This window comes from Bubalus bubalis, chromosome 16 (genome assembly GCF_019923935.1).
Source record: "Bubalus bubalis isolate 160015118507 breed Murrah chromosome 16, NDDB_SH_1, whole genome shotgun sequence".
NCBI lineage: Eukaryota > Metazoa > Chordata > Mammalia > Artiodactyla > Bovidae > Bubalus > Bubalus bubalis.
Window position 1 is genome coordinate 36563854 of NC_059172.1, and position 18068 is coordinate 36581921.

Below are 18068 nucleotides of genomic sequence, written 5' to 3' on the forward strand. Positions count from 1 at the left end.
GCCTGGCAAACAATTATTATTTCATCAAGAATTTCTCCAAGGCCCTTACCTCACAGTATATGTCAATTCTAATCTATTTTATCATGAATTTTGCTCCATTTTAATCTCTAGATTACTTCAACCTTTACATCATTATTATTTTTAGATAGAGCTAAATCAGGTTTATCTAGGGATTAATTATCTTCTATGAGGATCTTATATCACAATTACTGTGCAATTTGAAGGAAAGTTTTTAAAGTGCCAGTGAAATCATCTCTTTATCTTGCACTCCAACAGTATGACATATTTTTGTCTGCCTCATATTTGGACATTGACTTTATCTGTATTTTATAATTTATTTTATATAAAATTTGTATTTGAATATATCCATTTTTGTTGTTGGAGAAGCATGAACTTTATTATGACTCTGTTGCTGTCTGCCAATTGTGCCCTTGACTCTATTGTTTAGGCTTCTTATTTTTTTCTTCTTTTTGAAAATCACAAAACAAATTTCCCTGGTCTTATTGAACTATAATTGACATATAACATTCTGCAAGTATAAGGCATATAATGTATGTATTTGATAAACTTATATATTGCAAAATTATTACATAGTAGAGTTAGTTAATACCGCCATTGTGTCACATAATTCAGTCAGTTCAGTCACCCAGTAGTGCTCGACTCTTTGTGACCCCATGGACTGCAGCATACCAGGCCTCCCCATCCATCACCAACTCCTGGAGTTTACTCAAACTCGTGTCCATTGAGTAGGTGATGACTTCCAACCATCTCATTCTCTGTTGTCCTCTTCTCCTCCTGCCTTTACTCTTTCCCAGCATCAGAATCTTTTCAAATGAGTCAGTTCTTCACATCAAGTGGCCAAAGTACTGGAGTTTCAGTTTCAGTATCAGTCCTTCAAATGAATATCCAGGATTGATTTCCTTTAGGATGAACTGGTTGGATCTCCCTGTAGTCCAAGGGACTCTCAAGAGTCTTCTCCAACACAATAGTCAAAAAGCATCAATTCTTCAGCTCTCAGCTTTCTTTATAGTCCAATTCTCCATCCATACATGACTACTGGATAAACCATAGCTTTGACTAGATGGACCTTTGTTGGAAAAGTGATGTCTCTGCTTTTTAATATGCTGTCTAGGTTGGTCATAACTTTTCTTCCAAGGAACAAGTGTCTTTTAATTTAATGGCTTCAGCCACCTTCTGCAGTGATTTTGGAGCCCCCAACAATAAAGTCTGTCACTGTTTCCCCATCTATTTCCCATGAAGTGATGGGATCAGATGCCATGATCTTAGTTTTCTGAATGTTGAGTTTTAAGCCAACTTTTTCTCTCTCCACTTTCACTTTCATCAAGAGGCTCTTTAGTTCTTATTCGCTTTCTGCCATAAGTGTGGTGTCATCTGCATATCTGAGGCCATTGATATTTCTCCCGGTGATCTTCATTCCAGCTTGTGCTTCATCCAGCCAGCATTTCTCATGATGTACTCTGCATATAAGTTAAATAATCAGGGTGACAATATACATCCTTGATGTACTCCTTTCTCAATTTGGAACCTGTCTGTTCCATGTCCACTTCTAACTGTTGCTTCTTGCCCTGCATACAGATTTCTCAGGAGGCAGGTCAGGTGGTCTGGTATTCCTATCTCTTGAAGAATTTTCTACAATTTGCTGTAATCTACACAGTTACATAATTATCACTTCCTTTTTGTGGTGGGAACTCTTAAAATGTATTCTAAGCAATTTTCAAGTATATAATGCATTATTGTTAACTATAGTCACCATGTTATACATTAGATAACCAGAATTTACTCATTTCATAACTAGAAATTTGTGCACTCTGACCAAAGTTTTCCTATTTCCTCATCTCCCTAGTCCCTGCCAAGTACCATTCGACTCTCTGTTTTTATCAGTTTAGCTTTTTAATATAACTCATATTTGATTATGTGAGCAAGTTTTTCCTGCTCTTGAATATCTTGTGCACTGAGAACCATATTTGTTTTGTTTTTAGACTATAAACCAAGGGGTTAAGAACAGGAGTCAGAAAGAGGAAGAGGTTGGCCATGGTGACATGAAGAAGAGGAGATGTGAATGTACCAAACTATGAATTAGAGCCAGCACAATGAGTGGCACGTAAAAGATGCAGGCAGTGAAAATGTGGGAAACACAAGTATTAAGTGCCCTGAGCTGACCATCTTTGGAGGCAATACCCAGCACTGTTTTCAAAATTAGGCTGTATGAAATGACAATGAACATAGAGTCAACTCCAAAGGAGCACAGCACAAAGGACAACCCATAAATGATGTTGACTGTGACAGGGCCACAAGCCAGCTTCATAACATCAGGGTGGTAGCAATAACAATGTGATAGAATGACATCCTTGCAGAAGGGCAATCACTTGAGCAGAATTGGCAAAGGTACCATCAACACCACTCCCCTAATCATGGCTGCAAGCCCCATCCCCATAATCCGAGAATGGGTTAAGACTACTGTGTAGTGCAGTGGGTTATGAATAGCAATAAATCTATCAAAGGCCATGGCCAGCAGGATGGCTGACTCCATGGAGAAGAAGGTGTGGATAAAGAACATCTGCGTTAGGCAGGAGTGGAACTCAATCTCTCTGTGATTCAGGAGGAAGACACTGAGTACTGTAGGCAGAGTTGATAAAGACAGACCCACATCTGTGGCTGCCAGCATAGACAGGAAGATGTACTGAGGTTCGTGAAGGCTGGAGGTGGTTTTGATAATGAAGAGGATAGTGCTGTGTCCTAGCAGGGCAATTAGGTACATGATACACAGTGGGATAGAAATCCATATTTGCACAGCTTCCAGTCCAGGGATGCCTGTTAAAAGGAGAGCGGGTGGCTGGAACCAGCTACTGTTTATAAGCTCCATAAAGACATTTTTGGGGGACACAGCCCAAGTCAGTTTCTAAATTTTCTACTGGGAGAAAAACACAGATTTTTAAGATAGAATATAATGCATCTAACTCTTGTGGGGCAGAATTAATTCTAGCCATCTTTATATCAAGGAATGGATCCTTAGAATGTTTTCAACTCTATCTGAATAACTACTCAGAGTTAGGACAATGAATAACTGCTATTAAAATGCAAGGTCTACTAGAATTATTTCAGTATAGAAAGCTTCAGTCATTGATTAAGTGGCAATGAAAATTAAGAATATTATTTTCTATATTTATCCCAATGCTTAGAAAAATTTCATTCTTGGATTCTGTTTCTTAATATATCCCCTTATGTTGAATTTATTTACTTTGGCTAAGATGACTCTGAAAGAAGTTTCTGCACTTTCCCCACATCTGCTGCTGCTGCTAAGTTGCTTCAGTCATGTCTGACTCTGTGCGACCCCATAGACGGCAGCCCACCAGGCTCCCCCATCCCTGGGATTCTCCAGGCAAGAACACTGGAGTGGGTTGCCATTTCCTTCTCCAATGCATGAAAGTGAAAAGTGAAAGTGAAGTCGCTCAGTCATGTCCAACTCTGTGTGACCCCATGGACTGCAGCCTACCAGGCTCCTCCGTCCATGGGATTTTCCAGGCAAGAGTATTGGAGTGGGGTGCCATTGCCTTCTCCACCCCACATCTATGTCACACCTATTAATATTCAGGCATCTGGGGACTCCCCCGGAGGTCCAGTGGTTAAGATTCTATGTGTCCACTGCAAGGGGTGCATATATAATCTCTGGTGGAAGAATTTGGATCCCAGATGCCATGCAGCATGGCCACACACAGAAAAAATATTGAAGCATCTTGAAACCTGGACATTTTTCCTGAATTATACCTGCAGAAATAAAGCATAAGATATTTCAATAAACCACATAAACCTCAAGCTATTTAAATAAATACTTCAAGTGATACTGTTCATTTTCACAATTAATTTCTAGGTTATTTGACATGTTCTTTTAAAATGATATGTTGATTTTTCAAAATATGAGAGAGTGATAAACTCATCAAAATGAGTATTGTCATTACTTTTAAACTGGTGCTAGAATAGTATCAAATATTAACAAATAATTTCTTGAATAAAATCTGAAATACCTGTATTTAAAAACACATATATAATATATTGTGTATATGTGCTTAGTTGTTCGGTCATGTCTGACTCTGCGACCCCGTGGACCATAGCCTGCCAGGCAAGAATAATGGAGTGGGTTGCCATGCCCTCCTCATATATTAGGAAATAATAAATATCCACATTTCAATAAATATCTTAAACATGGCATAACTGGAGGAAATGGTATTAATATTTGTGTGTTTATCCTCCAAAAATAAGTAGAAACATTATATGATTGCTTAAATGCAGTTATATTTAAGTGTTTTGTTTAAATTTGGAAGCATCAGCAAAATAGTGAGGTAACTACATTTGGGTATGGGAGAGAATGTAAGGGAGCTAATATGACTGACCTTATCTGGAAAAATATGAAATCAATACACACTCTTTAATAAAATCATATTATTTAAAAGTGTAGCCAAAAATAAAACACCAGAAACAAAATTTTTATTTATTTATTTTTTTTTTAGGGTTTGGGGTTCTTACTGAACCTGTTTTTATTTTTTTTTTAATTTTATTTTATTTTTAAACTTTACATAATTGTATTAGAAACAAAATTTTTAAAAAATTAATGAAGGATTCCTTCTGGAAGAAAATGAGAGACAGGGTGGATTGGGATAAAACAATATTCTGTTTTTGTCCTCGGGAAAAATTAGTACTATAGTGCTGTTTTAAAATCATGTAGATGTAAACAAACAAAATTATATTTTTATAGATGTAAATATATCTTTGAAGAGCAGACCCAAGATGAATCACAATGTATACATTTCCATCCATTGATGTATCAAGACCTATACTTATACGGTCAGCCATCCAGCCTACAGTCAGTCACCCATTCATGTATTCTTAACAATGATGTCTTCTATATTCTACTACATTCTCTCTTAGTATGCTTAGTAAAGAGTGTTCTACAAAGTGTATGTTTTCAGACAGGGACTGAGTCAATCATAAAGAGAACCCTAGTAGAGAAGTTGACTTCTTAGGGACTTAGAAGTTTAATTTTTATATAATTTTTTAAGACTACATGAAGTGTCAGAGTCACTCATGTTTATTTATTTATTTTTTAAATTTTATTTTATTTTTAAACTTTACATAACTGTATTAGTTTTGCCAAATATCAAAATGAATCCGCCACAGGTATACATGTGTTCCCCATCCTGAACCCTCCTCCCTCCTCCCTCCCCATTCCATCCCTCTGGGTCGTCCCAGTGCACCAGCCCCAAGCATCCAGTATTGTGGTCATGTTTAAAAAAGAGAAGAAGAAAGCCATGGTTCATAAGAGAGTAGGATGTCAATCATACCACAGACACTATCCACACACAGTCATTCAGCACACTGCATCTCACAGCACTAAGATGTGAGACTCTCTTCAGTTCACTTCAGTTCAAGTCAGTCGCTCAGTCGTGTCCGACTCTCTGCGACCCCATGAATTGCAGCACGCCAGGCCTCCCTGTTCATCACCATCTCCTGGAGTTCATTCAAACTCATGTCCATTGAGTTGGTGATGCCATTCAGCCATCTCATCCTCTGTCGTCCCCTTTTCCTCCTGCCCCCAATCCCTCCCAGCATCAGAGTCTTTTCCAATGAGTCAACTCTAATTGTAAGCTTCTCATTTAAACATATGCAAAGATATATACTATTAGCAAGTGGAGAAGGAAATGGCACCCCAGTCCAGTATTCTTGGCTGGAACATCCCATTGGGCAGAGGAGCCTGGAAGGCTGCAATTCATGGGGTCACAAAGAGTCAGACATGACTTAGCAACTGGGCATACATGCACACTACTAGCAATAGCAGACATGGATATTAAAATAGTTATAACTGTATTCTGCATGTCAAATTAAATACAGACAGTGGACTAATACTGAGTCTGAACTACTGTATATAGTGGAGAGTTATATTTGGTAACACTGTACTTTCTCCAGTACAGATTTCCTCCTCACTCAAGATGGGCTCTGACATCCTGTGTACGGCTCCCCCTATCACGCAGAGGACTCCTCACCCAACTTGGGTTCCAGCACTTCGTGGCAGACTGACATGTCCCAATGTGAGAACATCCTTCTTAGCTCACACAGGTCCACATTTCATTTTGGGTCACCTCTCGCAGGTATATACCCTTCCCACTTTTCTCAGGCTCTGGTGCTCATCACTTGGACTACATTTAGAATCCAACTTCCTGCTGGGCTGATACCCTCCCTTCCACTCGCATCTGAACATCATTATCATTCTCTCTTGCTCTGACATCCCATGCTGGTCTATCCCTCACAAACCACCCTCCTTACAGCTGTCAGAACCAAGCACCCTCTTTAGGCACATTAGCCATACCCACTCCCCACCCCATACACAGTGAAGATGTCTACATCTGTGCTTCAACCAACAATTATAGGACATAATCATTCAGGATGAGAAATAAAAGGAAGGGAAGGAAAGGGAAACAAAAGAGAAAGGGGAAGGTGAAGAGCCAACCTTGTTTATATTAAACCCAGTATGTTTAATTTTATTACCTATGTTTTGTTTTTTCCCATGATGTGGAGCCTGCGGGATCTTCGTTCCCAGACCAGGGATTGAACCCACACCCCCTGTAGTGGAAGTGCAGAGTCATAACCACTCGACTGCCAGAGAAGTCCCATTCTTATTCAGTTTACATATTAAGTTGATTTTGATTTGAAAAATAACTTTATATACTTCGACAGTCAATCCATCATGTGATGGACATGTTGGCAATATATTACATCTGAGAATTACATCTTTCAAATTAACATATTATCTGTGTTGCCTTGAGCCAAACATGAATTTTCATATATCTTTAGTATTTTTTAAAATTAGAACTTCTGGGTTTATATCATGAAAAGAAAGGAGTTTCTAACAGTTATAAAACTATATTCCAACACAGTGTACTGATTTTATAAGTAACTTTTATGTTCAGAACTTTTATTAGTATTGATAGTAAAAGTTAATCCATGCTTTCTACATGTATTCTTGCCTGGCAAATCCCATGGACATAATCTCCCGCTTAAGGGTAGATCATGTCTTTTGAGTTAAAGAAAGCCTGTGTTAAACTTAAACATTCTTGTATGAGTATCCTGAATCAACTCAAAATTGAATCCTTATATTGAAACATTTTCCTTCTAAAAATTTCACTAGACTGAAAGGAAAAATCAACATAAAGCAGTGTCATGACAGCTTATACTTTCTTGGATCCTGAAATGTACCCACTGCTGAATTTTCTGTAGCTTGTATCTTTTGTCTAAGTATAAAAACACACCAAAAACATTAGTGTCATCAATCCACTCATTGCCTTGGTTTTATAGCTTTACTGACTTGCTAATGATTTCAATGAAGGGCCAAGTATTAACTATACTGCTAATAGAACTTGATTTTAAGACCATTCTTAAAAAAAAAAAAAAAAGACCATTCTTCTCATCTTGGCACTCACCTAACAAGTTTAGAGCAGTACTCACAGCTCTTTTCAACCACCTTCAGTGAGACACATAAGGGTCCCTGCTTCACATGGACAGCTTATGGAAGTTGGAAATTCAGCAGATGCCTTTCCAGATACTGTAGCTAGACATACCACATGCCACTTATAGTCTAAGGCAATGTTCTGGGTCAACACAATGCTGCCTGCAAATCAATTTTATTTCAAATTTCTTATTTGAAACTGAACCATTTATATTTAGTGCCTCCCTTTGCATATTTTAGGTGTTATCAGCATGTTCACCAACTCCATGAATGAAGACTAGATAAGAGGAGAGCGCTGGGCTTCACCTTCTTCCATATTTCATTTCTTACTAAACTTCACACCATCACTGCTTGCAGGAAGGGCTTTTATTTTATTTATTTATTTTTTTTTGTATCTGATAAACATTTCCGTATCCAGTAACCACTGGAAAAGGCAATGGCACCCCACTCCAGTACTCTTGCCTGGAAAATCCCATGGATGGAGGAGCCTGGTGGGCTGCCGTCTATGGGGTTGCACAGAGTTGGACATGACTGAAGCAACTTAGCAGCAGCAGCATCTAGTAACCACTCTGTCCCTATGCTTCGTTCTAAGGGACATATACTATACTCTTCCCTGGGAAATTAATCCACATGACTTTACTATAGAAGTAAACAAACAAACAACAGGAAAGAAAATATACACCAATATTTTAAAATTCCTTAGTATTTGACCTACCTTTTTAGAAGTTCAACATACCTAGACTTTCACTGTAAAGCCTCCTTGGAAGTTTGAAATTTGATGGAAGTCTTCTGTGAGGACCTCCATTGTGCTAAGAAAAGCGTTCTGCTTGCTTCTGTACTTTACCCAAATACATATGTACTAAAGGCACAATATGAAGGGATATTTGGACTCAATTATCAAGAAGATAAGACATTGTAGATTCAGAGCTTTCTCTGTCCCTAATTAAACCTAATCTGCCTTCTCAACAGCCTTATCTCATTTCTGGCTGTGTTCAGTGCCAGCAGGGCACTGGCCAAGCAGATTATCCTTGTATCTGACCTTACTATACAGAAGAATTTTACTGTTCAGGGAATTTCTGGTTCTCTCTGGAGGCTAGTATAAACCTTATAGCAATGGTTTCATCAGGGCCTCTCCTAGGATAGAGAAGGTCATAGGAAAGTATATTTAATTGGTGTAGGGCTCTGTCAAGATAAAGAGTTTTATTGTTTGATTAAAAATGTAATGCAAAATCCAACATGAGGCATAGTTACTTCTCAATGAGCATTTAGAATAATGGGTAGAGAAGAAGTATTTCTATATTGTTTATTGTCCAAATCAATGCATGTGAAGATTTTTTATAGTGTTTAAGCTCTAGTTTTTTTCTTCTTCTGGTCTAAGAACTATCTGTTTGTGTTCTTTGCTGTAACATGCCATTTCCCTTGCTGATTTCATATCGCCCACCATGAGAGAAAGGAAATGTGCATGCACGTGTTCTAAGTCACTTTCGTTGTGTCTACGTCTTTGTGACCCTGTGAAATGTAGCCTGCCAATCTCCTCTGTCCATGGGATTCTCCAGGCAAGAATACTGGAGTGGGTTTCCATGCTCTCCTCCAGGGAATCTTCCTGTCTCAGGGATGAAACACGTGTCTTTTAAGTCTCCTGCATTGGCAGGCAGGTTCTTTACCACTAGTACCACCTGGGAAGCCCTCAAAAGAAAAATGAGCAACACAGTTAAAACTGTAAATGCCATAGTTCTTTAAGAATTTCATTGTATGGATGAACTATAGATCTTGTTGCCCTTTCAGTTCCCTAAAACCATGAATTCATGTTGGCTAAATCGTTAATCATGAACTTGCATTATCTATTGTGTTGCTGAGGTATATTGGATTACTGAGGGCAAACCACAGGTGGACATCAGAAAGAACCAAGGGTGGAGTTATGCACAAGCCAGAAACAACCTCTGTCTGATTATACCAGGGTGATACTATAGAGAGAAATATAGATAGATCTGATAGATCTATTATCACATTTTTTATCCCACTCCTTTCAAATTGGAGTCTTTCTTTTTAATATTGCAATTCTGGTTGAGATGGGTGCATGATGGGGTATTGGATCTCTGCCATAGATTGTAAGCATAATCCATACACTCCAATATCATTTGCATAGTATCTTTCATTTTCATATAGAGATAATAAGCTATGCCTAGACAGTTTCTGACTTTAAATTAATGATTTTTGTTCTGTTGCAAAAGCACTTTTTTTGCTTGATCACTCTAAATTTTTAATGACAATGTTATCTAAGAAGAGCATGGATTGGACAAAGGCAAACCTACATTCAACTTTTAGCTCAGTTTGTTACTATATGTGCAGATGAACTTTCAGGACTTCAATGCCCTCATCTAGTCACTGGAAACATAATAATATCAGGAGTCATTGTGTTTTTAAAAGTATTGATACATCAGAAATATGTTTTAAACTTGCTAAGTACTATGGCAATAGCAGCTGATATTAAAGGATAATTTCCCCCCACATATATATCTCCCTTCCTAAACTAAACAGTTAGCAGGGTTTGAGGAGTGTATATTGCTTTGAAAGTGAAAGGATTAGTAGCTCAGTCATGTCTGCCTCTTTGTGATCCCATGTACTGTAGCCCATCAGGCTCCTTTGTTCATGGGATTTCTCAGGCAAGAATACTGGAGTGGGTAGCCATTCCCTTCTCCAGGGAATCTTCCCCAACCAAGGACTGAACCCAGGTCTTCTGCACTCCAGGCAGATTCTATACCATCTGAGCCACCAGGGAAGGCCCATATATTGCTTTACATGTTGCTGTTGTTCAGTCACCCATTCATATCTGACTCTTTGTGACCCCATGGACTGCAACACTCCAGGCCTCCCTGTCCTTCACCATCCCCCAAAGTTTGCCGAAGTACCTATTAATATATTTGACTCATCTTTAATAAGAAAAAAGTCTTAGAAATATTTGATTGCTCTACCCCTCCATGGATTTTTTTAATGTTTCTTGAGAGACAGCAAATTCCTAAGAATTATGTTCATTCAACACTAAAAAATAGACCTTCCAACTCTAACAACAGCTCATGCATTTAATAAATGGAAACCTTGACAACATCCTATATTTTTATGATTTTTTGTATCTTTCAGGGCAGTCTATGTATGGGTTGCTGCCGCTAATACAGTTGTTGTTAATTCCCCAGGGTTGTCTAAGAAGTATGACCTTCCCATAAGCCTATTTATTCATTCAGTGGGTCTTTCTTGGCCTTAATAAAAGGATCAAAAACTCAGAAGACCACAGATACTTTTCTGTATTCCCAAATTCTCTTGGGTTTTAGTTCTCCTGGGATAGAGAAAACTATAGAACCAGGCTCTGAGTCAACATTGGAACCTAGATCAAAGACGGACAGTCTGCCTTATGGGATGCCTGTAAGTCTGTGGCTGTAGAATAAAGGAGGTAATGAGGACCTGGTGTCCAATATTGGACAGTAGGTGACTGCTTGATGGATTCTGAAGGGGTCCTGTGAGTTTCAGATATCATACTAGTCTCACTCCTAGTCCAAAGGACCTGTGATTATTTTCCTGCCATATATGCTTACCTTCAGAGAAGGCGATGGCACCCCACTCCAGTACTCTTGCCTGGAAACGCCCATGGATGGAGGAGCCTGGTAGGCTGCAGTCCAAGGGGTCGCTAAGAGTTGGATATGACTGTGTGACTTCACTTTTACTTTTCACTTTCATGCACTGGAGAAGGAAATGGCAACCCACTGCAGTGTTCTTGCCTGGAGAATGCCAGGGACATGGGAGCCTGGTGGGCTGCCGTCTATGGGGTCGCACAGAGTCGGACACGACTGAAGCGACTTACCAGCAGCAGCAGAAGCATGCTTACCTTATAGCACCTGCCCAGGGCCATGATTTAAGGAGACCCAAGACTGGGAGTGGAGGCATGTCCAATGCTTGTAAAATGATGTTTGTTAATAATGAGAATCTCTGGCTACCTGGATGAACCATGATCTTTAAAGTTAATGAAGGGTTCATTGAGGGTGATTTATAACTTTTGAAACAGCCAGTCTTTGTGAGGAAGAAATTTTTCAGGATTTAAAAGTTGGGATAAATCTAAAGTCGGGAACATCAGAAGAAAAGGGCCTGGTGTTTTTCTTGCTCTGACTATAGTCAGTCCCAGATTCTTAAGATTCTTTTTATTTTTTCACATTCTATCTCACAGGTTTCTGTGTGGTTTCTTTATTTATTTTCAGCTTGCTGGTTAAAACTCTCTTTGGTATAGTTTATTGCAGAAGGAGTTTGTCTCATTTTATCTAAAACAGAAAAGGAGTTGAGACACAAGGCTAGATGTAGTGGATGTGGAAGCCAGTTTCACAGAACTGAAAGAACTGGCGTCTCAGGAGGCTCTGATAGTGGTTTTTATATACCAAGTTTTTTTTTTTTTTTTTCCCTGATGGGCAATAGTGTTCTTATCTATTTGGAACAAGATAGAATTAGGATGGTAAAAACAACAAAAATAGTAAATTATGACTTAAATCACAAGCTGAGAATATGAGAAATAAAAATATAAGTGGTTGAGAATAAGAAGAAAAAAAATTCCAAAGAAGAGCATTTACTGCAACTTCCTTCTTGGTAAGTAACAAACCCATGAGGGCTGTTGCATGGCATGTGTCTGACAAAGTTCCAAGGTCTCTCAGATCAGTTGGCTCACTATTTATGGCATCTCCTTCTACCACAGTTCATCAATATGATCCCACTGCTGCAGTAAGAAGTTGCTTTGAATGAGGTAACCAGTGAGTACTGGGGAGAAGGGAAATAATGGAAATTATAATGGAAAATATTGAGGTTCTAGAAGATCTTTAGAATAGAACTGAATGGCTGAAGGCTTCTTTTTGAAGCCTAGACAGTGTGCTATGAGGATCATGGTATCCCTACTTATCTTAGAAACTGTGGTTGAATTGATATCTAAGCTTGTTTTCAAAATCAGCTCATTTCTGTGTCTTTATGGATTTACTTTAATATATAAGTACACATTCACTTAAAAGATGAAAATGCTTCTGAAAGGAAAGTGGATAGAGTGAGTGTAAGATTAAAAAAAATATGAATGAGGAATATAATTTCAGACCTGTAGTTACAGAGGAAAGAGTTTAAAAAGATCCAGGACAGAATTTTGTGTTTGATTAGCATCAGGTGAACAGGAAAGAAATTCCTCCTTCCCTCTCCCCTTCCCTGACCAACCCTGCTTTTTCTCTTTTGGTCCCTTGGAATCCCATTTATCTTTGGGAACCACTTGTGCATTCATTCATCATTTCCTTCAATTGCCAGCCAACTATGCTCTCTTGTGATTAGCACTCTTCTTTCTGTTTAATTTTTCTTGATTCTGAAAAATTGAACTTTCCTGGAGAATCAGTTGACTCATCCTCAACTCTGCTATAAAATATTTCTCTCCTCTCACCTCGATAGCCTTCACTTCTGTTGGACAATGGCTTATTCATTTGTTTTCTGTTCTACACACCTTTTGTTTTCAATAGTATCTCTCTCTGTCTCTCTCTCTTTCTCTCTCCCTCTCTATTTTTTTTTTTTTCTGTATGAGCTTAGACACTAACTCTAATAAGCATTTTGTTGTTGGTGGTGGTAATTTATCATTCAGTCATGTCCAACTCTTTTGTGAGCCCATGAATTATAGCCAGCCCAGCGCCTCTTACTATGGCATTTCCCAGTCTAGAATACTGGAGTGGGTTGCCATTTCCTTCTCCAGGGGATCTTCCTGACCCAGGGATTGAACCCACGTCTCCGTCATTGGCAGGTGGATGCTTTACTGCTGAGCCATCAGAGAAGTCCCCTAATAAGCATTGCCTTTCAATTTATTATAAATATCTGGATCAAATGTGGTTCTTTTGAAAATTTTCCATGTACCCCATATTCTTCTAACTTCATTTTGCCTTAAGGAAAGAAGCAGAACACCCATATGGTAGCTTGAATGATTTGTTTATTTTCTATGATGGGAACTTAATTGCAAAAGCTGTCCACTTTCTTGCTTCAAATTCTTTACTGTGAGACTCCACTGACTTTAAGCATCATGTTCATTTCTTTTGTTCCAAAGAAAATTTCCTAGTACCTTTTGGTACTTCTAGTTATTGTTTTCAATTCCCCAGCCCCAATCTTCTCAAGTTGCCTACCACTGCTGTTTTCAGCTGTTACACATCCAATGTCTTGCATTCTGTGATCAGACTTTATCCTCACTAATTTCTTGAAATTGTACTAGATGCTAGTGAAAGACCAATGGTTTTCACTAGACACTAGTGAAGGTCTAATGTTTTTATCTGACATTCTACTCTCAACACAACAGTCTGGAAGTGACACTGAACAATAAGAGCAATAACAATAATAATAACAGCCATAATGATAACATTGTAAATAATAAGAATAGCATTGGAAAAAAGACTCAGAACCCTGCAAATGTAGTAGGAAGACAGGGGTCAAGAATGGGATCAAGGAAATCAAAGGAGAAGAAAGTTTAAAGAAGGGATTGCTCACAAGTGGGAAATGAAGTTTAGATTTCTGTATCTAGAAGACAACCATCTATGAGTTAATTTGATTCTAATCTAGAATGTATAGAGAGTTCAGAGTGGTGAAATGCCTTTACCAAGATCTCAGTCTGTTGATGGCATAACTGAGGCTACAGCTCAGCTAGAGCCTCATACCTAGTCCAGTTCTCTTTCCAGGGTATTAGGCAAGTTGGAGTCAGTCAGTCACATTGATTTCCTCAGTCATTCCATAGACATGTTAGATATTAATAGTTTCGGAACAATTGCATTAACTTTCTCTGAATTCTGCATCTCCTAGCTTATTCCCTTTATTGGTTAGAGGTATCATTATTCTTCCCAGAACAATATGTCTCAAAATATTTTATTGCCTTTCACTTATCCCTCATATAACCTATCACCTGACCTATTTTTTAATTTTTCTAGATGTATTTCTTATCTATACCCTGTTTTCACTGTTAAGGCTACATTCCTGGCTGCTTTGACCTGCTGGAAAACTTTCCTAGAGCAACTCTGGGTAGCTATCTTCCTTCATTTCAATAAATTTCACCAACTTTTAAACTATATTTACTCAACAAAAATGTATTATACTGGATGCTGAAGATATACTCATAGCTACATGGAAATTGAAATGTATTAGTGAACAATACTGCAAAGTTTGTAATTAAGAATTGTTTAGCTATGCTACTGGGAGATAGGAGGTTTAAAAAAAAAGAATTGCCTGCCAGCAAAAGTTTCTCTGAAAAAATAAATCTTAATTTGTTATCATTTTATATTCTTCTTAAAACTTTGCTAAAATATTAGAGACTCAGTAAATACTATTGACTAATAAATTTGTTCTTCATGTGACAAACTAAACTCAAAGCTACGAAGCCATTAGCTTGACTTTTAAAATTCTTTATCTTCGAGACACAATCTACTTGCTCAGTCATATTTCTTATATCTCTAAGTTCTCAATAAGCTAGATGATCTCATTTTATAGTGATTTAAATACCTTACTTTAGCTTTTTGTTTGTCTTTTTGTTCTTTCCTGAAGTTTTTTGTTTCTGGGAAACAGATTAATGACCACACTTCCATGAAACTTTTCATTATCTCTCTAGTGAAGGTTAGGTTTCTTTGTGTCATAAACGTGATTGAATATCTCAAATTATTTTATTCTGATCTTCTTTGAAGGGAGGTGTTTTGTTGTCCACATTTCATGACCTTCACAAGGATAGGAATCCTTGAAATATGAAATATTTATGATCGATATTTGATTCCTTCCTCAGTGAGTTATTAAATACAGAGTGAGCTTAAAGAAATGTTCATTAACTTGTTTAATGCTTGTGTGTTTAATTCTTGAGTGCTTGAAACTCACGTTCTATTTTTTTTATATACCAGCTGTTTTTTTTTTTCTTTTTTCCTTTTCTCTGGAAATAGTATCCAAATTTTTGCTAAAAAAAAAAAGAAGAGAAGGAAAGGACAGATATTTGAATATAAGCTGGGAGAAATAAATGGGAAAAGAGAAAAAAAAAGTGGGGTAGGCAAGTGAGATTGGAGGGAGGAAGATAATGTACGCGAGTGATGAGAGGACATATGTTCTGTGTTAGAATGATGATTTATCAGTCCTTGCTTTGCACAGGATTAGTTCACCTGAAATGCATGCATCCTGGGACCATACAAAGAGAGAACATGGTTTCAATATGCACACTCTTAAGGTAGAAAAAAACTGTTCAAAGTAAGGACTGTCTACACTTATATTCCTCTTTCTAAGTTCTTCTCATTTGATAATGAAAGTCTTCATATTAAATCATAAGAATAATACATTACTGAGCTCCCTAAAGGGCCACACCAGTATTTTGAACACTTTTTTCTTTAGCTCTAGAATAAAAAGTGTCTATTAATCACCAGGAGTGACTAGTCAGACAAGAAGGAAAACTGATGATACTCAAGAGCTTATAAAGAAGTTTTCTTGTATGATGCTAAGTCAATAAATATAATGTATTGGTCACAGTGCCTAAATGAATTTATAAGCCCATTCAATGTTTATTATTATTGCTATTTTCATTATCAATACCAATAGCATTAGCTCTATTAAGTCATGGTAACTTTCGTGCCAGTGAAGTCTATTTGGTTTATCATCCTTGAATCATTACTTATTACCATCCTTTTTTAAGGTAGTAAATTACTGCAATGCCAAGAGTAACACTTAATCTGATAAAATAGCCCTGACACTTCATTCTCATTCTCTTTCTTTTTCCCTCACCCTATTTCACGGTTCAGCATCAGAGGACAGAGTAAAAGATGACAACCTCTTCAAATTACACTAACCTTAGAGACATTTGGTACACCATGATTGGGATCCCAGGACTGGAAGATGCATACACGTGGATCTCCATCCCCATTTGTTCCATGTACATAGTCGCTGTTGTGGGAAATACCCTCTTACTATTTCTGATCTTCACTGAGCGCAGTCTTCATGAACCCATGTACATTTTCCTCTCCATGTTAGCCTTGGCAGATATCTTTCTTTCCACTGTCACCACACCCAAGATGTTAGCAATCTTCTGGTTCCAAGAAGGGGGTATATCTTTTGGTAGCTGTGTGTCCCAGATGTTTTTCCTCCACTTCATCTTTGTGGCAGAGTCTGCCATATTGCTGGCCATGGCATTTGATCGCTATGTAGCCATCTGTTATCCACTAAGATATACTACCATTCTAACACCCTCAGTCATTGGAAAAATAGGCATTGCTCCTATAATTAGGAGTTTCCTCATCTGTTTCCCCTTGGTTTTTCTGGTTTATCGGCTTACTTACTGTGGAAGGAACATTATTCATCACTCATACTGTGAACATATGGGCATTGCCAGGCTTGCCTGTGATAGCATCCAAGTCAACATCTACTTTGGGGTGATTGTGGCTCTATTTTCCACGTGCCTGGATGTGGTGCTTATCATCATCTCTTATGCCCTAATACTGTGTACTGTGTTTAGAATTCCTTCCCAAGATGCCCGGCTCAAGGCTCTGGGTACTTGTGGCTCCCATGTCTGTGTTATATTACTGTTCTATACCCCAGCCTTTTATTCATTCTTTGCTCACCGATTCGGGGGCCACTGTATACCACTCCATATACATATCCTTCTTGCCAATCTTTATGTGGTGGTACCACCCACTCTCAACCCCATCATTTATGGAGTTAAGACCAAGCAAATTCAGGAGAAATTTATCCAGGTCTTTTATTTGAGCAAGAAATTTTGCTGATGTAGATTAAACAGCGTAGTTCTTTAATTCTCTATGTAACTCCACTAATTGAAGAGTACCTACAATTATATTGGATATCTTATATCATGCCAGCATTAAGAGAGAATAATAGCATTAAGATTTGAGTAAATCAGATCATGTTAAAATCTTGTTTCACTGCTTTTGTTCAGGACAGTGTCAGACCATGGACATTTTAGAGTCTGTGTAATAATGAGCTTTGTTACAAGTTTAAAGCAAATAAATTCAATAGCTAATTTCAGTTTTATGTTAATATAGACAAACAGGAGAACTGAAGACACAGCCCACCCACACACACTAAAAAAAAATGAAAAAAAAATCTCAAATCAACTTAACAGGGTTTTAGTTTTTTCTCCTATAATATGACCTCTGTAAATCAGAGAAAATAGTACTCATGTATTTAGCATCCTGATGTATTAGCTGAGCATTTAGGCTCTAAGTTCGAGTCTTGAATTTCAGATGTATGGCCTTGGCAGAGTACATTTACTCTTTCTGGAATTCTGTACACTTATCTTTATAATAGGTACAAAATATAATGTAACTTATAAGGTTGTTAAAATTATTAAGTAAAATGATTTATATAAAGCTTCTAAAACACTGCATAGCATGTAATGAAAATGAAGGAAGGTTGTCTATTGTTACTATTACCAGTAATACTACTGTAATCAGTCTGCATCCTACATACACTGGACATGCAGGACAGAGAAAGGAATCTCTTTTATATTTCCTCCTTGTGTGTAATACACAATGCTTCAGTC

At 37.8% G+C, this 18068-nt stretch overlaps 1 protein-coding gene and 1 pseudogene across 1 annotated transcript; one reads left to right on the forward strand and one right to left on the reverse strand.

The window, feature by feature from the left end:
* Nucleotides 1–1931: 1931 nt before the first annotated feature.
* LOC102407458 lies at nucleotides 1932–2884 on the reverse strand (annotated as a pseudogene).
* A 13451-nt stretch (nucleotides 2885–16335) lies between these two features.
* LOC102412279 (olfactory receptor 52Z1-like) lies at nucleotides 16336–17696 on the forward strand. Its single transcript, XM_045162882.1, has one exon. It carries the CDS (start codon nucleotides 16336–16338, stop codon nucleotides 17290–17292), a length of 957 nt encoding a protein of 318 aa, XP_045018817.1. The 3' UTR covers nucleotides 17293–17696.
* The last annotated feature ends 372 nt before the right edge of the window (nucleotides 17697–18068 follow it).